Raw genomic sequence first — 25,353 nt, forward strand, 5'->3', positions numbered from 1 at the left:
ACTGCTTGTTTTTGATGATGTACATATAATATGAAGATTAAAAAAATGTTTTTCTTAAACTTGAACCCAATATTTTTTGTTTGTTTCAGAGCATCATTTCATTGGCCATCAAGTTGTCTCCCCATGCACCATTATTTATCAAAAACTTAATAAATTATACAAAATGTAATTATTTGAATTTTGTTACTTTTGTGTTTGTGGTTATAATTAGTTCATATTCTCTTTATTCGGTGCTGAACAAATCATTCAAAATGGTCAAGACAAAAAAAAAACAACAAAATATATCAAGATAATTATTTACTTAACAACAACCAATAAACCAATGTGTTGAAATTTTTATTTACAAAAAAAAAACAAAATACAATACACAACAAATGGAAACAACAATTCATTGTGAGAAATGACTTTAGTGATACTGTCAAGTATAAAAATATGAACATCACTTAAATGCATGCTGTTTTCAAAACACCATTTCTTAAGCAGAAACCTGATTGTAATGAATATTCACATTCTGTGAGATTCTACTTGAAATTCATTACACCTTAAGATGTTTTTTTTCTCTTAAAAATTCAAAACAATAAGACTGAATGTTTGACTGCAAATAAATTGTACACTTCATCCCAATTTGAAATCAATGAGTGTATAGGTCATACCAAATTGATATTAGCCGTTTGACAGTACTGATGAAGAAAGTTCTTGGCTCCAGCCTCCATCCCAGAATTGATCATAGGTTGAATCTGATGAGAGAAAATCAGTACACATTTTAAACATGTCATGGAGAAGGACATAAATAAATCTGAAAGCGAACTTGAATATCTAATGCAGCTGGAAATTATTTAAATTTATTACAAATTCTTAACATTAAACAATGCAGTGGGTACCGAGTCACATAGGTGTGACTGGCAACACAATTGCAGATTCTTTGGCCCACCAGGGAGGGCAAATTCCACCCACTGAACAGGCTGTAAGCTTTCATCAAGCCCTGGCTATAATACAAAAAACAGAAATGGAAAAGTGGTTTGAGTGCTAGGACAAGTCCCAAAAAGCCTGTGGAGTCTGGGAGCGCATGAGGCGCCCTGACCGCACTTCCCCGTGGTGGAGGCTGTCCAGGCCTGAGCAAGCTATTATAGCACAGTGCAGGACAGGCCACTGTCCTGTTGGCTCATATTTCTCGCGGCTATGGCCAAATTTTGATTCACAGTGCTCCCGCTGCGGGGAAGAATAGGAAACCGTGCTTCATATTCTGTTTGACTGCCCCAGACTTGCTGATCTCCGTCTCGACAGGTCTGGGAAACCCAAAATTCTCGACCTGTATGGCGGCATTTATGCACTACGCAAGACAGCAGGGTTTCTGTCCAGGGCTTTTGCAAGAGAGGATTTGAGCCTCTCAAGCCCTCACTCTAATGGAGTTTGATGATGATGATTACAAATTCTTAGTCAGTATATCCACCAATACATAAAAAAAAGAACAATTCCTATCATATGAGTTCAACAAAGACAACAACTATATTGGTGAAAAAAAACATGACTACTATTTTCATTGAAGCTTGTGAGTGACAACCTAGATAAATGGTTTGTTGTAACTTCTGTAATTGAATATACTTATACTTTTTAAAACCCTACCCATAAATAATATAAATTAATATATAACAAGCTTACCATGCCTGGACGCCGCACAGACATTTTTTCTAAATGTTTGGCCAAATTAACTTTGGGATCATCAACAAAACCTGCCAATGGGTCATGATCATGTTTGCCAGCAAATGCCAACTGGGAATAGGCTGTCTGGTAACCTGAAGGTACATAGATAATTATAAGGGTAGAACCAAGTTAAAACAATTTAGCTGAAAAACATATGAACTCATTAATTGTAAACATTGTACCTGGTGTATCCTCAATTTCAATAAAATGTTCATCGTCAGGCACTGAAGAGTCTTCTGGCAGTTCAAATAAACCAATTAAAGCTTGAAGTAATTTTGGCCTAGAGGAGAAATGAAAAAAATAAGTTGAGTTATTTCCATTTAAGACATGAGTAATTGGTCTACATTAGGATTATCTCTCTAGAATACAATAAAATAATCTAGTATTTCATTTTATATTTAACAGATGTATGCTTTATTTTTTTGAGGAGTTGGACGCCAGGTCTGAATTAAATTCTAGCTGATTCATAGTATTTTACAAGAAAGCAGAAAAATCAAATAAAACAGACATCCAATTAATTTTTATGTAATATTTTATTTATAACAATGAAAAATGTTCTAAACTTGATGTCTGAATTTTTATTTTTAAAAATGTATTTGTGTATGGTACTTTTTGAAGCACTCGCGAGGGTGCAATCCATGGTGACGTAACTGACCAACATTGTAAGTTTCACAGCAGAATATTGTCTTAACTCTTTCTCTCCGTAATTATTTACCACATTCTAGTAAAATCAACGTTGGTATCGTCAGTTAGGAGAAAAAGAGTTAAGCCCACTGCCAGATGTTTTTGTTACTGCAAAAACTGTTTCTGTTTGGAAAGATAGCTATGAAATGCTGTCTTTTGTTTAGTCTCTGGTTGGATTCTGCTTGTGAAAAACAATCTTGGTCGAGCTATTTTATTTATTTTTTAGAATAATTTCATGCTTATCATTTACTTTCTGCTGTATAAAATAGTAATTTAAAATTTAGGTTTTATTTCAACTTAAATTTGATCCTAATTATTATGGGTGGGACATTTGACCGGAACGGGAAAAAAAATATGCCCCACTTGGGTGGGACATTTGACAGGAAAGGGTTAACATGATTGGTACATTTGATAAATATAAAAAAAACACAAGAAGATCGTAATCATAAACACCAATATAAGTAAAACAAAAGCCTTAATTAAGTAAAAAAAAAAGTTTATAGGTGTCTTCTGTTTTTAAACAGCCATTTTGTGTTCATTCCAATTAGAGAAAATAAGGAAGACACATATTATGGGCAATGCTGAAACTGCAGATACTAATAGATTCCAAAAAGAAAAGGTCAGGGACAGTGGCGTAGCTAGGGTTGGGGAGAATTTGAAGATTTCCCCCCCCCCCCCCCCCCGACTTGAGGGGGACCCCCAAATGAGTGTTTTTTTTACATTAAAAATTATATATTACGCAGAAAGCAGGGGCCTCCAAAGAGGTCAAGCCCCCCCCCCCCCCTCCCCTTCCTGGTGAGGGATATGAAAAATTATGCATTTCTCACAAAACTGCACATATGTCAACATTATGCTAATGATCCATCAAAGAAGATGAAAATATCTGCTATGCAAAGGTGTTCTTTCTATGATCATAGGATGCTGGAGATAATTCTGTGACATTTATTCTAAACTTGCAGTTGACAAGTGTTGATGTCATAAGGATTGAACCAGAGAAATTTAGACAATGGTCTTACATGCAAATAAAAAAAAAATATTTCTAGAGACAGGCTAATCTTTACAAATTAAACAAGACATTTCTAAAGACTTTTGGACTAGAAAGAAACAACTTACCATAGGGATGCATAATCTCCTGTAAGCATGGAGTCTGCCTCTGTAAGAATATTTGTTACACCCACTGCACAAATTTTTTTGGACGTGTTGCCCGATATCTTCTGCAAGTCTTGGAGAAATAATCTTTCTATCACCATGGCGAACATTCTGCATTTTGATTAAAAATTATAAAATAAATGCTGAGTGGGTTTAAACTGGTTACAGCCTATTAGAAGCCACAGGAGACTACAATGTTTATATACATGTGTCATTATGAATTACTGCGTGAATGATTATAATCATTAAAGGAAAACAAAGATCTTACTTTGCTTGTAATCCATCGATAAGTTCAATCAGTGATGTTGCACTGTATTTGATAGTGTAAAGACAGAAAAACACCAGGAGACCTAATGTGGAAAATATAAACACCACTTTTATAAAATATAGACTTATTTGACATGTACTGAAAGTGTACTATATTAACCTACTTTTAGAGTTGTTAGCGAGATGTTCTTTGGCCAACAGGTAGCTTTTAACACATGAGTAACTAAAACCATCAAACATCTTTGAACAAGTAGTATCATGGAATGTGTATTAATTATTTTAGATGTACAATGAATACTTTATTTAGTGACTCGCACTTAAAAACAACTAATTAATCATTTTTTTCAATATACTAGTAATTTTTCACTCCTATAAACCTTCCCAATGAATAATATCTTATGAAGTTATAATCAGCTAGAAAAAACAATGACATGTACTAAACTGCCAAGTTTAAGTCTTGAACTAACATTTATGCATGACTTCATTAACACATGAACATTTGTAACTTCTAAGATAAATACAAATGGTAGCGTCTTCCCATGAATGAAAAAAAAAAGTTATAATTTTTACTTAGTTAAAAAAAAAAGTAGGTTAAAAGAAAACACTACAGAGAAACATTCCAATGTCCCAGTAAAATAGTAAATCAGCTTTTTAAAATTTAGTTCTATGTATAATGTGTTCCTTTCAGTTCAATCTTGTCGCCCATTTCTTTCCTCTATCTTGTGCGTCTCTTCCTCTCTTGATAGGAATGCTGACTTCATTTGTTTCAAATTAATCTGTTTAAGGCCAGCTTTGTACGAGTAAAGAATGAAATTAACTATTCTACTTACTTTTAATATATTTTGTAGTCTTAGAGTTACTCAGCCTTTGGAACAGTAACATAAAGACTTGTTTTAAGTAAGGTGTTACTATCTCTCTGTGGGAGGGATAAACAAATTGAAAGTTATGCTCCAAATATGACACAATTACTAAGGCGACAAATCAACTATAAATTACTGAGTCAACTATATACATCATTCATTTTCAGTTTCCCTTAAAATAACTTTAAAACAAAGAATGCATAAGGATTACACAGCCAACAAGGTTCTGGTACCATAAGTTTCCGAAGTAGCAGTTTCAACTTTCTAGGACTTAACAATGAATTAACTCTCAACACTATCAATTTGATTGAATACAAAAAAAATTCCTAGCATATGCTATGATTCAAACTCATCCTCAGAGTGACAGTCTTGGTTTAAGCCTCCTAGACACACGACCCCAAGATAGCATGCTAATTATGTATAGGCTACAATGTTGAATGAATGTAATTGTAGTTCTTACTTGGGCATGAACTCAATAATGTAGTTGAGCAAATAGAAACCTTCATGGTCATGGGTTTTAGATGCAATCAACTTCTGGAAAACTCCAAGAAGACCATTCTGTATCATGAAAGAACAAAAGATAGAAGAAAGACTTATGAAAGTCTATATTATGAAAACATAAAATACAGTTCAAAGAAAAATATTCAATTTGATAAAATACGCTTTAATCAGACAGGCTTAATTTTGGCACTGATCTGTAACTAGAACTTATTCCTTTTAAATTTTATTAGAACAAAATATTTGAAATATTATTCTATTTTTTTTTTTTTATGTAAATTTATTTCACTGTTAAACCTCTTCTGAGTAATGTAAATGTAGAACTAGCCAGCAAGTTCAATTTTTTTTTCCTAAACTATTGGTATTATGAATAGTGAATTTTTAAAAAAGTTAGGCATCATGTGTTTATCAGAATAAATTAGTTGCAAAAAATGTTAAACAAAATTTCTATATGAAAACTACGCTGTATCAAAGATAAATGTGTTTTAAAAAACTGGCTTTCAGAAATGAACAGATTATAAATTTTTCATTAGACGATATGGATTATAAACTTTAAAAATTACATTCAGTACTGAAAAAAAAATCAATCTGGGGATACTAGACTAAAATAATAATAATAAAAAGACTACTAAAGTGGAAGATTTAAAGTGGCAGTAACCACTTCCTAATTAGAGTTTATTATCAATTAACAATTTAAATCACAGAGATCAACTCACCAATTTATCAGCTTCTATCTGATCTGCACCTTTATGGATATATGCCTGAAGGAGGCGCACCAAGGGAGGGATGTTACCAGGACGTTCCCAAAGCACAGGTGCAAGGAGATGAGGGAACAGCGCCATGTAGGTTTCTGGTATCTTGCCAGGATGTTGCTCAATCAGCAAGGACAAGATTTGAAACACGTATGGGATGAATTCTGTTGAGGTTAACAAAGAACTGATTTATCTGGTGACATTTTATGAATGAAATAAACATGATGATCAAAACAGTGCAGTTTAATGTGTAATGGATAGATAAGGTAAAGGTAACCCTTTGACCTAATAATCTCTGGGGGCAGAAGATGTCAAGTTCATCTGTTTCTATGGCTGGTGATTAACAAGAGTGTCATGTGACCAGCAAAATGTCTCAATGACTAACTGCCCTTACCTTTCCAGTGTATGTCAGGTACCCATTAGAATTGAGAGGACTCATGGGGGATCCTAAAAGATAATGATCTTCAAAATCCAAGATTTTACCACAATTTCAACTCATAACCCCTTGGTTCAGAAGCTGAGTGCTTTACCACACAGTCACCATGACCAATAGTGTTGAAATAGGTTGGGGCTAAATTTAATGCCCATTCCCTAAGTTATCACCTGATCTATGTTTAAAAATCAAAGGCATATAGGCTGGTCAACTTAGCAAAACTTTTGGCCATAACAATGAATTTTTTTCTTGACCTTTCCAGTTGATATTTAGATCTTAGCAGGAGGAAACTAATAGAAGATAAGAGTAAATAAGTGTAGCCATTCAAACACCAGAACAAGAGTGAGTGTTTCTTAAGTTACAAAACTGTTGATTAGGAGGAGACAGGATTTACTGCAACCAAAGCCAAAGTGAACGATGTGTTGACACAAATTCAAAACAACAAACCTTGAACATCCTGCTGAAGAATGTCTGTGAATGGCAAAAATAAAGCTTCCTCAAATACAGTCACAGCTTCTGGATGCTTCTTACAAGATGCTCGAATGGCCACACAGAGGCATTCAAAAAGATAGTGGTTGAAATGAGGCTTGCTGGGGTTCTGATGAAAGAAACAACAATAGGATGAATAAAGATACAATCATTGTAGAATGGTAAATTAATGTTCTAAGCTACAAAATCACAATGCAACTTAAGTAAAACAAAATTAGAAGAGATTTAACCATCTGGATAACCCCCCACCCCCCTTTTTTTTTTTTTACAAAGAAAGTTACTCAAAAACTAACAAGCAAAAAATGATGAAATTGATCCCATATATATAATATACAAAAAAAAACATGTATGCTGACCTTGCTAACAAGTAAGAGTTTTGCTTTGAAACCCATAAGAAGTTGTGGAATCATGGGAATGATATGATCTTGTAATAATGACATTGTTCTCATGATGGCTGCAACAAAGTTTTAAAAAATTACCAATTTAAAAAGGTTAGATAATTAACATAAAAAGTTATCAGGTGCACTGCAAATTGGTTGAAGTCATAACATACTAGTAAAGCTTGTTTCCCATTTGTTTTCAGGCAAATGTGGCCATTAAAAGAAAAGTGTTTCCTTTCATGTTAAAATCTAGGGCAAATTTTAGAGTGTTTACATTAAAAAAAAGGTAAAGGAACCCATTTAAGACCTTTTGATCCATGAAGGCAGATGTAAAGCTCATCCGCTTGTAAGGTCAGAAATGACAGAATTTACACGTCATTACAGTTTCCCCAGGATTCAAACTTGTGACCCTTGGTTCCATAGCCAAGTGCTTTACCACTCAGCCACCATGACTTCCATACAGTTTCCACTATCAGTCTCCACGTGTGAACTCTTAACTAAGGCCTATATCTATGAGGAATACCCCACCTTTCATAATGTATTCATTCTCAGTTGATCCTGGTTTCTCCATAGCACTGAACAAACTGGTCATCAACTCTCCCGCCATGGGCTCTATCATTTCACTTGTGATCCTGTCAGAGCAAATTTACCCAAGTTACTAGTTCATTTGCTACAAAAGGTTTTAATTCAGTATACACAAAAACTGCTGAGTAAAAAAAAAACCAACAATGAATGAAAAAAATTTAAATACATACGCTGCGACTCCATTGTTGCGAACCATAAAAAGCCGCTCCAGGGCATGAGCTGCATAGGTGTGTACAACTACAGATTCAGCCTGGAGGAAACGAATAAGGTCCGGGACTGCCGCTTGAATCACAGCAGCAGGCAACTGTTGTGATTAAAAGAGGGAATTCTTGTAACATCTAATTTCATAATTGTATATAACATATAGAATTTTGAGATCACAACTATTTCATTCATGAAACAGATCAAATATTTATTTTCTGGTATTTAGAAGAACGTATAATTTAAACATTGCTAAAGAATGAAAAGATTGTTAAAGTAAGTTAACATCCCACCCCAAGTTATCTGTTTCTATAACATATTAAATACTTTTAAACATACATCTTAATAATAATTTATAGAAAAGTGAAAAAAAATTACCTGATTTCTAAAAACCATGAGATATTTGATAATATCAGCTTTCAAGATGGGCATCTCATTCACTAGAATAAAAAAAAAAATCATCAATACTCAGAAAAAAGAAAGAAGAGACTGAACACGAAAAAGAAAAAAAGCCAAAACAAAAAAAGAAACCTCACTGTTATTAGACTTGAGATCAGGAAGAATGTGTGCTTGATAGAATTCTGTAATGTTTACCAACTCACTGGTCTGCGTAACACCTTGCTGATTAAAGAATACAGAAATATTGGTTAGGGATGATTTATATGATTATAACATAAAACATCAGACAACCAGGATCTAAAACATAAAATACATCTATTCATTTTGTCCTCTTTAATTGTATGTCTGATATCATGTCATGTGACAGCAATGGTTGAAGTTTTACATGGATATTCATTCTTGCACATGACTTATTTTTTTGTAAAAACCCCCCCACTAATTTTTGTTTAACAAAGTACTTCAATTTGCCAAATCTAAAATCCTTCAGATACATCCTTGAAAAAAAAAATATGAAAAAAATATAGTGCAATATACCTTTCATATTAAAATATTTAAATTAACTAAATACATGTCAGTTTTTTGTCGAGAAATTGTAAGATTACTTCAATCTGAACTTACTTTTTGAGTTTGACCTTTAGCTGCTAGAGAAGTTACAAGAAATATGGCAGCGTCTTTACTTTTCCAGTTGGCATTGGGATTTTTGCCGTAATTCTGTTGATAATAAAGTTAAATACTAGATATAGTGAACAAAAAAAAAGCTAAAATTTAACTTAATAACTTACTTGCCTAAAATATAAATAATGGAAATAAATATTATAGATAATATATAGATATGTCATGTGTAAAAACACCAGAGCATATACATTTTTTATCCTCCAACAAAACATTAAACCAACCAAAAAAAAAGAAAATTGTTTAATATAAAAAGCAAATATAAACAATTTAAAGTGTTTCATTTTAAATATGGAAAATATAAAAAAAAAATGAAATCTACAAGTGTAGACATAGAATGATCAACCTACATACCTCAAGCAAAGCCTGGACATAGCGAGAAAAGTTCTGAATGACTGGTCCTTCAAATGATTTACACAGAGCTTGAACAAGGTCACAGGCTGCCCGTCTTCTTGTATCTACATCTACAAAATGCAATAACAAAAATTCGTTTACCAAACACTATTCACAATTAGTAGAAAGTAAACCCCTAAACCTAAACTAGTATAACAATACAAAAATCCCCACAATGTGTAAAGAGCTTATCTCTGCATCCCCTCCCTGTTCCTGACAGTCTTGATTTCAAAATACTTGTATGTAATAATTGTCTAATACCATTTTTGTTAGCAATGAAGGCAAGTTAAAATATATGATGCTGTACATATAGCTAACCTACCAGAGCCTTCTATGTCACGCCTCATATACTCCTCTGGATTATCCTCAAACAGTTCTTCATCAGCATCTGTTAGACACAAAGGAGATTTGTCAATAATATTGGAGAGATTCTGATGCTACATTGAATAACTAAAATCTGTGTGTCAGGAGTGAGTTTGTTCTTACCTCTAAGCTGCATATTGGGGACAACAACTTTCTCACAGATGCTGGCTAGTGTGTCAGTATTGTCAAATAAAGCTTTATATGCTGGCCTTTCAGCAACAGATGCCAGGAACTGGATAGCATTACTAACAAGCTGAGCGAAAGAAATGTATAAATAATGAAAATTAACCCTTTTTTTTAAAAAACAATTAACAGTTTGTAGTTTAATAAATTGTAATATATTAAAAGAACTATTAGAAACAAACTGTCAACTCACCAAGTCATACTTAACTCCTTGGCCTGTACTGATCAACAAACTCCAGATGGCAGTAACGAATCCTGGCAAATGGGGAGAAAACTCCTCATCATATTTCTGAGCGTACAGAGCTACATTGTCACATACCTGAGATTTGATCTGCTCTAAAAGTCCAGCTTCTGATTCATCCTACAATGATGTTTTAACATATTTAAACATTTAACAAGCAACAAGAAATCAAATAGATTTTCTAATATACATACAAAGCAGTGTTATCCAGCAGTGTACCAGAGAGAATCAAACTATTGTGTTTTCATCTCTTCTTATAAACTTAAAATGGAAATAGAGCAGAGTAAGTGAATAATGCATCATGTAGTAAAACCTGTAACCCAATAATAAAGCTTTAAAAAGAAACTTACATTTCAAAATTTAGTTCAACAGTTGGCATATGGCTAAGCTTAATAGCGTAACTAATTCTAAGATTGGCTCTAGTCAATTTGTAGTACAGGGGTCATGATTTGTCTAGAGTGTTTCTAGATCCAGTCAGAATAGCTACTAGATTTATGGATTATGTAAAACATGTAAGTTTATACTTTATTTATCTTTAACATATTCAGAAATATTGTTTTCCCATAGGTGTTTCAGTATTCTACAAGATTTATGAATCCTGAAATGAGTTAAGTTGCTGTAACTTATGGCAACGAACAAGCAGACTACTTACACTGGTTTGTAACAATTTGTTATCAACACTCAGCAGAGCTAAGAAGTAATCCATCCAGACTTTCATATTATCTTCAAAATGTTCTGGCAAATCCTGGAGAAATAAATCTTGTTGGTAGAATGATTCAGTTTCACAAAGTGAACTGATGGAGTTCTTTTTTTCTTTGCATTTATAGAAAACAAGATATTGCCTACTGGCTACAAAGTTTTTTTTTAAATTCTACCATTAAATAATAAATAAACCCCTCAACAAATGTTATAAAATGCTGCAAATAGAATGCCAGATAAAATATATTTTTTTCTTTCACTGAAACCAAAATAGGACACCATCTTAAGGTGGACATGGTCCTTAAATTCTGTTCTATGCCAAGACATAGATGTACACACAACACACTCTAAAACAGTAACTACTGGTCCTTAACATTTCAACACCAGCCAATTCAAGGAACAGGACAAATTTGCTTTAAATTTTCTGTAGTATATCAGAGTTATTAGCATGAATGCACAGATTTTTCAATTCTTTTTAACTTGCAGCTTTTTATTTTTATTGTGACATTTTGCTCTATAAACTCACCTGAAAGTTGAGGCTGTAGAAAATTTTACAGATGAGTAAAATGCTTCCAAATATTACTTTCAATGCCTTGGGATCATTAGCATGGGTAGTGGCCAGATTCATTGTTGCCTAAACCAAAAAGTAATAAAATTATATGATTATTTCAGAATAAGAACACAATAATTGAAAAGTTAGCAACAGACTTAAGATATAAAATATGCTGAACTGCATGGAGATCAAAATAAATTAGATCAAAGTAATTGCATTATGACAGACTATGTTGTAAAAAAAAGTGTATACTATTGTGAATATAAATATAGCTCCTCCTTCATGGTCAAAGATGAGCACATTTCTCATTTCCTATGGACTTGAAGATGACTGTAAAGTCCAATCCTCGCTTTAAAAAGCCGGCCGCATACGTGGCATGGGTGGGTTAGGTCAGTTGCAGATAGGCCTGCTTCTTTCAGCTTTTTGTTGGTTCGGCGCTCTTTCGCCATGGCCACTTCTTGCTTCATATCTTAAGACTCACAGCTTCACGCCATGAGGAGCGATCGAGATCTAGTGCTTCCTAGTCATTGATGTCAATATCGCATTTCATGAAGGAGCTCTTGAGAGTGTCAATATTGCAAATATACTGTTACAAACAGACATCCAAATTTGTTCCTATTGATTACTTCTTGCATTAACAATAAAGAAGCTCTAACCTTAAAAAGCTCTGTCAGAGCTGTAGCGAAATTGTCCAAAACAAATTTGATTTCTTCCCAAAGTTCTTGGGATTTGAATTCATGTCGATACCTAAGAAATGTTCAAACAAAACATGTTTATACCACATAGATGCCTGAAATAGGAATAGGTATGCTGAATAGTTCAGAAGCACCAAAGTATTTGCAGTTCATTTTATATGTAGGTTACCTCTTGAAAATTGAATGTGCTGTCTGAAGAACACCATTGATAACATTGAAATCTCCAGTTTCAAATTTACTGATCATCTCTGACAAAAGATTAGGCCATTTTTTAGGGAAATCTTCTCTGCCTATTATGCTGATAGCATCACTTAGCTGTTTAAGAAATTGAATCATACATTAAATATATAGTGAAAGCCAATTATTAATTGTAGAGTGTAAACTTTTTGAAAGAGTGTCTGTGAATTTTAAGATAAGATAATACACCGTTTATAAGAAGTGTATGTACATTTTAAGAAAAGATGATACACATTATTTATAAATAAGAAGTAACAAGTGTTTTTAAACTCAATCCTTCTAAGTGGAACCTTCATTAAGAAACAGGTTTTATGTGCAAAATACTTATTTCAAACTTACAATATTTGCTGATTTTCTAATCATTTATGCTATTTATCATTTTGTGGTGATAGTTTAGAAAGTAATAAAAAAAAGCTAAACTATTTCAATATAGAAAAACCCTTTAACTTTTGATAAAATGTCATTTACATGGTCATTATCGCGGAGCTCAAAAAATAACGATCCCATTTTTATTTTGTTGTTTTCTTTTTTAAGTTATAAAACAAATAACATGCAATAAAGATCATTTTGCCGCAAAGGTTAAAAAATCTAAACATTTGCACTCAACATAATGATTTTTTAAGCTTATTAAGTTTAATATAAAACTTCTTTTACTCTGAAAAAAAAAAAAAAAAACCCAACTTAAAGCCAACACTTGCATTATATGTTCTCCAAAAAGAACACCTATTCTTTCAACTTTGTATTCTCTTACATACAGATACCCCCAGACAAATCTGAACAAAAATTGTCAGCTTATTTGGTTTGAACCACAGCAGTTACCTGCTTCTGAACCTGTTCTGGACTTTTCAACATGAGGCCAACAATGTATTGTTTTATTGCTTCTCTGTCATCCTTGTGTATTTTGTCTTGCCAACCTTCAGCCTGGAAGAAATACAAAATATTTAAATGATCTACAAAGTCAAAACAGAATCCTACAGCAGGGTGGCAGGGGTTGTGAGCAAGGTTCCAATAAGTGAACACTTGGTCATTAACCCCAAGTGTCTGTATCACACATGTTGCAAAGAAAGGAAGGCAGATATATCTTTAAAAAACAAACAAACTGAAAATCAATTGCTGGCAGTGCAGAAATATCTGCACTTTGATTTTATGGTGCATAAGGAAACACATTTCTAAAGATACAGTTAGTTGAATGAATGGGCCTACAAGTGCAGTAGGCTTTAAAAAACCCTTCATTAGATGACTGGAGACTTTCAAAGAGGTAGGCTTACATTAGTGCTCTTAAGTTGGTTTTTATCTCAGAAAGAATTTTAATAAACTAAAACTATCACTAAAAGGATAATACTCTTTGACTAGATTTAAAATTAAAAACATTAGGCTAACTCTATGAGAATGTCTTGAATGGCAATGCAGAGGTACACCTACTTAGTATTATACTTTAGGCAGACTATTTGTTAATTACCACTTTCCAATTCCTCTTGATATAATTTTTAAATGTAATGGCAGATGAGACTCTGATGTGGGATTCAACTTGATCCTTGTCCATCAAATGTAAAAGTAGCAAGGGATAGTTCAGGTTACACTCTACTGACTCCAAAAATTTCTCAGCTGGATAAAACAATTTTGTATAATTTATCAAAATGCAGCCTATAATAAAATGTAATATATTTTGAAACTATTGTCAAAATGTCAATATATCAAAATTAAGTATCCAATATATTGATTGTATTGTAAGCAGAACTTTTAAATATATCATACAACTTTTATCCTAGTATTCATGATTATTACAGTCTCAGTCTCAATAATTTAGTTCAAATGATCTACAAAGTCCAAACAGGCATTGCTTAGCGTTTCAACAGATAGCAAAATGTTTTTTCTTACTTCACTTCACTACTTCAGGAGAGAGGCAAATGAGTAATGTCTACAACTATCAGGTTTTGCAAAAATGTCACATTACAGTAGTGTCAAAGACCAAAAAAATTTGAGTCAACGGTTTAGGTAACATTTATAAAGGACTAAATGTACTCTTTGAGTTTAGTACATTGCTGGTGTTGTTTTTTTTTTTACATTATTTTTAAACTCTAGTACACATATATATATATGTACTCTATTGTCTATGGTAATGAATTTTAAACAAATGATAGTTTAAAGAATTCCATGCTACAATATTTTTATCAATGAAAGAAATCTGCTTGTGTTGCAGGGTAAATAATATGAATCATTAAATGTTGATTCTTCATGAGGATTTTAGTACATTTTTTAAAAAGTAAATTCTTATATGAACTTAATTTGATATTGCTGAAAATGTTTGTTTTATTTTGGGCAGGTCTGAATTTATATTAAACCTAAAAATTTTTTTTATAGAAACTGATAAATGTACCTTAGACAGATAACTTACCATTTCTTCTTATATCTTGGTCAGGAGATAAAGTTTGTTGCAGATAACCTGACATGGCTTCTAAATTTGCTGGAGTTACCTCCATTTTTATACCCTCTTAAATAATACAATTCTGTAAAAAAAAATTTAAATAATTCAAGACTGGCTGTACAATAGACCTTCATTTATTTAATCTAGTTAATTAACTCTAGTAAGATAATACACACAATGACAAATTAAACTGGATGGCTGCCTGGTCGTGTGGTTTGCGCGCTGGACTGTCGTACAGACTTATTGATGGTCCCGGGTTCAAACCCTGCCTACTCCCTTCCCCCGTGAGGTTTGGACTAGGAAGTAAATTATTATACGCAACTCTGAAAGAACATACAAAACATGTAAAACATTTTACAACATTTTAAAATCTAATGTCACAGAATTCTAGACAAGATATATAATATAGATCTAATCAATCTAGTGTCTGACTAGTATATTATGATGATGATCTAATAATTCTAATTCTAGTAATGTCTTAATCTGATACTAAATTATCTACTTTTAAGTAATATTATTAAACACTAAATACTAGTACATCTATCACTATGAAAGGTATCACAGTCTCCATTTCAGTGATATTATAAATTCAATTTCAATTATGATTCTAGGACTAGATTGTCACTACATCTAGAATTTAATGAGATCTTCTAGATTATATTTCTATACTTATTAATTATACTAGATCTATAGACCTAGTCATATTAGACTAATATTACTATAGTCATAGTCATTAATGTTAGTCGACTCTAGTATACATGCAGTGTCTAATACCATACATTGCAAAATTTAAAAAAAATAAAAAATTAAGTTTTCAACCATTGGGAAGGGGGGGGGGGGGGAGCCCACAGTCGAAATATAATCATAGTTAGAATTGAGAACCAGAATAAAAGTCGTAGAGTGAACGAAGGACTGTGCTAGCTGTTTGACAACTTTGTTGTTGGCGGGAGGGGGCAGGTTTAATTAAAGGGAAACTCTGAAGATTTTTCAAATTTGAGTTATTGACATTTAAATTCTGCGTGAAAAGTTGTAATAGTAAACATTTTACCATTTTGTATTTAAATGCTTCTATTAGAAACATTTATATTTAATAAATTAGTCATTAAATTCTGGACATCTAAAAAAAAATGGGATTCTTTGAGATTTTGTTTTAAGCTATTTCAAACGTCACTTCCCTCAACAATACTGAAAGAGAAACTACATTTAACCAATCGTATCACTTCATTCTTACAGTTGCTGTAAATCAAAACATATATTATATCAAAAATTGTCAAAACCATCAGAGTTTCCCTTTAAGTAAAAATAATAATAGAATTAACAGGCCCAGGCACAGGACCCCCAGGTTAAAAAGAACAAAATGGTGGTTCCAGAGAGCGAAAGAGAATAGATGAAAAAGAGATAGAGACGTAACAGGAACCTAATTCACAGGCTGAAAAAGTATGTTAGAACTTAGGTCTGTTAGTTTGATTGTTAAAATGTGGCCTAGGTTTATTACAATTGTAGATTTAAAAAAAAATAAAGGGGGGGGGGTGTTCCAGCCAATTTTTAATGAATATATATTATTAAATTATAACAGCCTCTGAGCTTGGGAAAAAAATCAATGGGCATAGGCATAGCAGCCAACTCAGTCTCAGTGTGTACTGGTAATATATAGACTCAAGTTTACCTAATAAATAATTTTATAGTATATTTATAACTAGTTTAACTAGTAACTCTAGTCAGTCTAGTCTGTGAGTCTAGACTCTAGAACTAGAACTCTAGATCTTGACTAGAGAGTAGAGTAGAGTAGAGACTCAAAGTCTAGATAGGATATAATATTATAATATAGACTTTATAGTATCATCTTATCTTATCTTATATAATACAGACGTTACTTCAAAAAAGAAGATGATTACGTCCTACGCGTCATGCATTTAGTCATGCATATTAACCAATGACTTAAATTCTGCCAAGTCACTGGTTTTCCTGGCTAGCTCAGGCAACCCATTCCATGCTCTAATAGCACTAGGGAAGAAGGAGTATTTGTACAAATTTGTCCTAGCATATGGGACGAGGAATGTGCCTTTATCTTTGTGTCTTTCAGAGTATTTTATTAAATTTTGTTTTTGTATTTGAAGATTATGGTTCAGTGTTTTATGTATAATTGCTACTTTACTTTTGAGTCTTCTGTCCTGAAGGCTTTCTAAATTTAGTGATTTTACTAAAGGTGTTACTCTAGTCAAATGTGAATATTCGTTTGTTATGAATCGCACTGCTCTATTTTGTGTCTGTTCTAGTTTCTTAATGTTTTCTTGAGTTGAGGGGTCCCAAACAGAGGATGCATATTCTATTATTGGCCTAACCAAGGTTAAATAACATTTTAGTTTTATGTTCTTATTTGATTTATAGAAATTTCTTTTAATAAATCCTAATGCTTTGTTTGATTTTTTTGTAGTTTCATCAATATGTGGATTCCATGACAGTTTTTCATTTATTATAACACCTAGGTATTTTGCGTTTTTAGTCTGTGTTACTGGTTTGCCATGAATAAGATAAGTGGAATTAATTTGTTTTAGTTTTTTTGTTACTCTTAACAACTGACATTTTTCTGGGTGGAAAGACATGCTCCAATTTGATTCCCATTTCTGTAATTCATCTAATTCTCTTTGTAAAATATCTGTGTCTTGTGTTGTTTTTATTGTTCTATATATTATGCAATCGTCTGCAAATAATCTGACTTTTGTTCCTGAACTAATGCAATTTGGTAAATCATTTATGTAAATTAAAAATAGTAGTGGACCCAAGACTGTTCCTTGAGGTACACCTGAGTTTACTGTTATCGGTGTTGATTTAGAGCCATTTATTATTACAGTTTGTTCTCTCCCTATCAGAAAGTCTTTAATCCACTGATGCAGTGGACCATTAATGCCAAAATATTTTAATTTTTTAAGCAAACTATGGTGGTGAACTTTGTCAAAAGCCTTAGAAAAATCTAGTAAGATAGCATCTATTTGTTCACTATTATCTAAACCTTTTGAAAAATCATCAATTAGTCCTATTAGTTGATCTATATTTCCAAAAGCCATGTTGGTATGGTGTGAGGACATTATGTTTGTCTAAGTGGTTTATGATGTTGCTACATATTATGTGTTCTAGGATTTTACATGTGATGCTGGTAAGTGATACTGGTCTGTAGTTTCCTGGGTCAGATTTTTCTCCTTTTTTAAATAGGGGGGTGACATTAGCTTCTTTCCAGTCCTTTGGTACTCTGCCCTGGTTAAGTGAAGCCTGAAAGAGTATTTTGAACACTGGGGCTAGCTCATTACTTAGTTCTTTGAGTAATCTAGCTGGAATACCATCAGGTCCAGAAGCTTTATTTGGTTTGGTGTTGGCTAATAGTTTTTGAATTCCATTTTCTTGTACTACTATATCTTCTATGTTGTCTACTTGGTTCAAATTCAGTAATATGTCTTTGTCTCCTGGGGCTGAGAATGCTGATGCAAAGTATTTGTTTAGAATGTTTGCTTTAGTTTCATTATCATTATGTATTATGTTATGTTCATCTTTTAATGGCGCTACGCCTGTTCTCGCCTGTTGTTTCCATTTTCTTAGACTTAATGTATGACCATAGGTTTTTGTTGTTGTCTTTAGATATTACATTGTTTATGTATTCACTCTGCAGCTGTCTGCTTACTTTTTGGGTATCATATAGACTAGTCTATATTATAAGTAGGTCTAGACAGACTGTCACAGAGTACTCTAGACATAGTACTTATACTAGACTAAGTGTCTAGACTCACTAACACTAGACCGGTCTAGAACTAGTCATAGTGGCAGTAGTGAGTGGGGAGTATAGACTAGACTACACTATGTGACTAGTACTACTCTAGTCTAGCTAAAGAGTACCGAGAGTAGTAATCTAGTAGACTGCTAGCCTATAGCCTATAAGTTAGCGTGTTAATGACTTAATGTTAATTATTGTTAGACTGTTAGAGTAGAGACAGAGTACTAGTCTAGATCTAGATCTAGGAGTAGGACTAGACTAGTCTAGTAAATAGTCTAGTTACTTTGGTCTTTACTGACTAGTGAGATCTATACTATATAGGAAAGACTAAGTTCAATATTTTATATTTAGATCAACAATAACAAATATTATAGATCTAAGATCCTATCTTCTAATTAAACCATGCCTAGGCTACTGTTTTTAATTTGTTTGAACTTTGCAAGCACGTCCCTCTTTCACTTGTTTCCAGATTTAGCTGTGCTGCTGTAGTTAAATTTGAACCAAGACTTCCCGTGAGGGACGTAACTCTGGAAATTCCGAAAGTTTATCTCTCAATGGTATCATGTGAATTTTATAAACAAAACAGTTCTTCATCTTATTTTGTTCTAGAGTAGTCATGTCATTCTAATTTAAAGGTAAGTAGATCAGTAATTTTATTTCTAGATATAGTTGAAAGTTAATACATTAATATTTATCACTTTCAGTCTGTCATTTACTAGGCTACTTAAAAAAAAAACTAAATTAACTAATAATTAGTTAGTGAGTTACTCAGTTTAGTGTCGTCAGTGGAGGGGTGTGTCATCCATTTGTAACAATTAAATTTTGTTGATTGATTTGACTATGTCGTCTATGACTGTGACTAAAACTTTTAGATATATCTATATTCTATATCTAGGTCCTACATCATATAGATCTAGACTAGTAAAGAAAAGTGTAACTAGACACTAACTGTAACAGTAAGATCTAGATTCTAGATCTATACTAATCTATAGTACTCTATAGTCATAGTCAGTAATGACAGTATAGTCACAGTGGCTATAGTCACACTATAGTGTATAGTCAACTATAGTGATTTAGTGCCTATGGCTATAGACTATAGAGTATAGAGAGTATAGACATAGGATAGTCCTAGGTTGGTACTAAGACTAAGTATAGATATAGACAGACAGTGAATGCACTATTGTGACTATTCACTATATTGAATATAATATTGTGACTATATAGACAGTTAATATATAGTGACTTAATTAGACTTAATAGACTATAGTGGCATATAAATATAGGTCTAGACGCTGGTAAAACTTTATATAGACTTAAATCTATGTCTTTACTATTCAATATTGTAACTGTAGCCTACTATAGGACTATACTATAGGACTATAGGTAAAATCCTAATAATAGTAATAAATAGATCTAGATCTAAAATCTAGATCAGATTAGTGATTAGATCTAGATTGACAAGAATCTAGATCTATTATCTATTAATCTATATAAATTATTATCTATCTCAAGAGTAGAGTCTAAGATTCAACTTCAAGATTCTCCTGGTCACTTCTTCTTTTTCTTCATCGTTCTCATTGTTATGTTGGAGTGTTCATATGACTAGACCAATACATGAGATGAACTGCGCAGTGGTTTCCAAATCAGGGAGCTCTCCATATAGTTTTCTTTCTATTGGGGTGATTTGGGGCAAATGTCTTATACGGGCCTCTTGGTAGAGAGAGCAGTTTTGGAGGACGTGGTCGGCATTTTCTGGTGATACTCCACATGGGCAGATTTCACTGGTTCCAATTTTGAGCTTCCGGAACATGTGTTGTCGCATTCTGTTGTGTCCGGTCCTGAGTCGAAAGATTAGACGTTGGTCTTGTCGGGATAGCTTATAGTAAGCGTCATCTTTCTTGTGATTTGGATGGGAGCTCGTCCATTTCTCATATATTTTATCTACAATTAATTTCTTCATTTCTTCTGGAGAGAGTGCAGAGTTTACTTGTGAGTTTGTTCTCCCACTCTTGGCGAGTGTGTCAGCCTTCTCATTTCCTGCTAGTTGTATGTGAGCTGGTATCCATTGGTGTACCGTGTAGGTTACCTCAGTTTACATCAGGACTGTTTGATTCCTTTGATGCAGACACTTCTAACCCATACAACATCCTAAACACCATCCCAAACCAAACTCACCAACCACTAGCCAGATCCACTCCTGTTAAACCTAAATCTACTAAAATTAATACAACAGCCTCACTAAACAAACCTACTAAAGAAGTAACACCAAAATATCTTAAAACAATAATAATAAATTTTCAAAGCATTAGGAACAAAACAGCAGACTTAGAAATTTTATTAGAATGTGAGAAACCAGACATAATTGCAGGCACAGAAACTTGGCTACATCCTGAAATTTATAATGCAGAAATTTTCAATAGTAATTATGAAATTTTTAGAAAAGATAGGGCTGATAATCATGGAGGAGTTCTTTTAGCAATAAAAAACACTCTTATAGCAGAAGAAATTACCTTACCTAACTCAAAAAATATAGAATCAACATTTTGTAAAATTAATACCACCTCAACATCCCTAATAATAGGCAGCATTTACAGACCACCAAATTCTAGTTTAGAATACATGCAGGAACTATGTAATCAGATTACTACACTTAAAGAGACAAATAAAAATGCAGTTTTTTGGATTATGGGTGATTTCAACCTACCTGATATAAATTGGAAAACACTAACCATAGATAAACACCAAAACCTTAAGGACATAAATGAGCTTTTCATAGAAACTTTTCACAACCTAAGTTTAGATCAAATCATTAAAAAGCCAACTAGATTAAACAACACATTAGATCTCTTTTTAACCAACAGACCTGGATTAGTAGTTGATTATGATATTATCCCTGGTCTATCAGACCATGAGATCATAAAAATACACAGTCAGATAAAAGCAGTAGCCAATACAAAACCCAAAAGAAAAATCTTACTCTGGAATAAATATAACCTAACACAACTACACCAAGCTGCATTAAACTTTCAACAAACATTCTTATTAGAAAAAGACATTAACCAACCAGTCGATGACCTCTGGAATTTCATTAAAAACCATCTTAAAAGCATTATAGAAAATCATATACCAACTAAATACACATCAAACAAAATAAATAAATGCTGGTTTAATAATAAACTAAAGAAGCTTTGTAAACAGAAGGAAAACCTATATAGAAAATTTAAAGAAACTAATGCAGAAAGAGTTTACAAAAAGTATATAAAAATTAAACACTTAACCCAAAAAGACAGCTGCAGAGTGAATACATAAACAATGTAATATCTAAAGATAACAACAAAAACCTATGGTCATACATTAAGTCTAAGAAAATGGAAACAACAGGCGTAGCGCCATTAAAAGATGAACATAACATAATACATAATGATAATGAAACTAAAGCAAACATCCTAAACAAATACTTTGCATCAGCATTCTCAGCCCCAGGAGACAAAGACATATTACTGAATTTGAACCAAGTAGACAACATAGAAGATATAGTAGTACAAGAAAATGGAATTCAAAAACTATTAGCCAACACCAAACCAAATAAAGCTTCTGGACCTGATGGTATTCCAGCTAGATTACTCAAAGAACTAAGTAATGAGCTAGCCCCAGTGTTCAAAATACTCTTTCAGGCTTCACTTAACCAGGGCAGAGTACCAAAGGACTGGAAAGAAGCTAATGTCACCCCCCTATTTAAAAAAGGAGAAAAATCTGACCCAGGAAACTACAGACCAGTATCACTTTCCAGCATCACATGTAAAATCCTAGAACACATAATATGTAGCAACATCATAAACCACTTAGACAAACATAATGTCCTCACACCATACCAACATGGCTTTTGGAAATATAGATCATGTGAAACACAACTAATAGGACTAATTGATGATTTTTCAAAAGGTTTAGATAATAGTGAACAAATAGATGCTATCTTACTAGATTTTTCTAAGGCTTTTGACAAAGTTCACCACCATAGTTTGCTTAAAAAATTAAAATATTTCGGCATTAATGGTCCACTGCATCAGTGGATTAAAGACTTTCTGATAGGGAGAGAACAAACTGTAATAATAAATGGCTCTAAATCAACACCGATAACAGTAAACTCAGGTGTACCTCAAGGAACAGTCTTGGGTCCACTACTATTTTTAATTTACATAAATGATTTACCAAATTGCATTAGTTCAGGAACAAAAGTCAGATTATTTGCAGACGATTGCATAATATATAGAACAATAAAAACAACACAAGACATAGATATTTTACAAAGACAATTAGATGAATTACAGAAATGGGAATCAAATTGGAGCATGTCTTTCCACCCAGAAAAATGACAGTTGTTAAGAGTAACAAAAAAACTAAAACAAATTAATTCCACTTATCTTATTCATGGCAAACCAGTAACACAGACTAAAAACGCAAAATACCTAGGTGTTATAATAAATGAAAAACTGTCATGGAATCCACATATTGATGAAACTACAAAAAAATCAAACAAAGCATTAGGATTTATTAAAAGAAATTTCTATAAATCAAATAAGAACATAAAACTAAAATGTTATTTAACCTTGGTTAGGCCAATAATAGAATATGCATCCTCTGTTTGGGACCCCTCAACTCAAGAAAACATTAAGAAACTAGAACAGACACAAAATAGAGCAGTGCGATTCATAACAAACGAATATTCACATTTGACTAGAGTAACACCTTTAGTAAAATCACTAAATTTAGAAAGCCTTCAGGACAGAAGGCTCAAAAGTAAAGTAGCAATCATACATAAAACACTGAACCATAATCTCCAAATACAAAAACAAAATTCAATAAAATACTCTGAAAGACACAAAGATAAAGGCACATTCCTCGTCCCATATGCTAGGACAAATTTGTACAAATACTCCTTCTTCCCTAGTGCTATTAGAGCATGGAATGGGTTGCCTGAGCTAGCCAGGAAAACCAGTGACTTGGCAGAATTTAAGTCATTGGTTAATATGCATGACTAAATGCATGATGCGTAGGACGTAATCATCTTCTTTTTTGAAGTAACGTCTGTATTATATAAGAAGAAGAATAACAGTTTTTTTGCTGTTGTTGTTGAGCTTTGTAAGTGCTGTTCTGAGGTTTTTAATATAAGGGAAATCAGAGTTTTGCAAGCTTTGGAGGGTTGTTTTCGCGTCTGTTAGAAAGACAATCTGACTGTGAGGGGAACTTGGATGATTTGCTAGCATGGTAGCAGCTAGTGCTAGTGCTTCCCTTTCTGCTTTGTGACTGTCAGAGAGCTCTCCAGTTGCAATGGATTTTTCTAGTTTTCCTCCATCTGGCCATTCGATAAGTATTCCAGCTCCTCCATTTGTGGTGGCTTTATGGGATGAGCCGTCGTGTAAACTCTGATCCACTGATTGCTAGGGTAATTGGTATGTAGAACAGTTCACTATTTCCTTGAGCTCTGTTGGTCTGTAATCAGATTTTCTTTTTATGTTTTCAATATGGTCCCTTATAGTAGGAAGAGGGCTTTCGTCCCAGGGTGGAGATTCATTATAGTGTATCGAGGATTCCAGAGTAATTTTTTCAAGTTGGTGTTTCTTTTTTAGGTTTAGAGATTCCTGTATGAAATTGGTCCTTTTGAGACGGTCACACATAGATCTATCTATATTAAAATTTAAATATTAGGCTTAATTTAACAGTAATATACAGAAAATATATGTCTTATGATATAGATCAAGTAGAAGTAGAAATGTTATTCTTAAATCTCAAATAAAAAAAAATAAAAAATTTTCTAGCTAAAAAATCTAGAATCTAGACTATATAGTTACTATATATTATAGATATGACAGTACTAGATCTAGATTGACTAGAGATCTATATAGATCTAAATCTAGTAGACTAGACAATATAAAAAAAATCAGTTTTCATACTATTCAGTATATAATCTTAATATTAAATTGAACCGGTATATTAAATAAAACCAAGAATGATTTAAAGTTAAAGGGTTCCGAACAAGATCATAATATACAGACTTATTATCAGCTAAATCTAGCTATATATATTATTATGTTGTAATACATCATAAACCACTTCAATTAACATATATATTAATTATAAATCTTCTTACTCACTCCACAAACTACTTCTAAAGGTAAATCTATAAATGTTCTTACTTTATACCAACATCTCTTTAGGAAATTTAAGTCATACTTTCTGAAAATTATTGAAATATTTTGCATTAACAATTAATGGTCCATTACACCGATGTAGAGAACAAACTGTGATAATAATTTAATGGCTCGAAAAAAAAACAGTTAACTCGGGTAAACCTCAAGGAACAGTCTTAGGCACATATTGGTCTAATTTACATTTAATCACCTATAGATCCAATTGAATAAGTTTAGGAACAAAAGTCAGACTATAATTCTGCAGATGATTGCATAATATATATATAAAAAAAAAACAATCACTCAAGATATTGACATTTAACATACAAAAACGAGAATAAATTAAAGTTATCATGAAATCACAATATTTACGAAATTATACATGAATCAGACAAGCATTTAGGTTTTTTAAAACAAAATTAAAAATCAAACAGGAACATAAAACTATAAGGCTATTTAACCTTGGCTAGACAATATTAGGATATGTGTCATCTTTTTGAAATCCTTGAGCTAAAAAAAAACAACCCATAAAGAAACTAGAAC

General features: G+C 32.7%; 2 protein-coding genes across 4 annotated transcripts in view; one reads left to right on the top strand and one right to left on the bottom strand.

Annotated features, from left to right (window-relative positions):
* Positions 1-320: 320 nt before the first annotated feature.
* Positions 321-19,140, bottom strand: LOC106074860 (exportin-2-like). Of its 2 annotated transcripts, none has more exons than XM_056028690.1 (27): positions 19,029-19,140; positions 14,830-14,941; positions 13,894-14,039; positions 13,254-13,355; positions 12,367-12,512; positions 12,159-12,249; positions 11,476-11,583; positions 10,903-10,995; positions 10,203-10,370; positions 9,950-10,079; positions 9,786-9,851; positions 9,425-9,534; positions 9,017-9,109; positions 8,536-8,620; positions 8,378-8,439; positions 7,969-8,102; positions 7,742-7,845; positions 7,190-7,287; positions 6,792-6,942; positions 5,876-6,075; positions 5,122-5,219; positions 4,632-4,717; positions 3,803-3,884; positions 3,499-3,645; positions 1,884-1,981; positions 1,660-1,793; positions 321-737 (listed from the first exon to the last, which is right to left on the bottom strand). In XM_056028690.1, the coding sequence occupies exons 2-27, from the start codon at positions 14,912-14,914 to the stop codon at positions 648-650; spliced, it is 2,907 nt and encodes a 968-aa protein (XP_055884665.1). In that variant the 5' UTR covers positions 14,915-14,941; positions 19,029-19,140; the 3' UTR covers positions 321-647. The 2 variants fall into 2 exon arrangements, with proteins under 2 accessions (XP_055884665.1, XP_055884667.1); XM_056028692.1 differs by lacking the exon at positions 19,029-19,140 and adding an exon at positions 15,036-15,170.
* The window catches only part of LOC106074861 (WASH complex subunit 5-like), a 42,280-nt gene continuing 36,024 nt past the window's right edge, over positions 19,098-25,353 (top strand). For both annotated transcript variants that reach the window (XM_056028688.1, XM_056028689.1), the window contains exon 1: positions 19,098-19,257. The gene's annotated coding sequence lies outside the window, so the exon portion shown is untranslated. The remainder of the gene's footprint in view (positions 19,258-25,353) is intronic.

This window comes from Biomphalaria glabrata, chromosome 5 (assembly GCF_947242115.1).
Source record: "Biomphalaria glabrata chromosome 5, xgBioGlab47.1, whole genome shotgun sequence".
NCBI classification, from domain to species: Eukaryota; Metazoa; Mollusca; class Gastropoda; family Planorbidae; genus Biomphalaria; species Biomphalaria glabrata.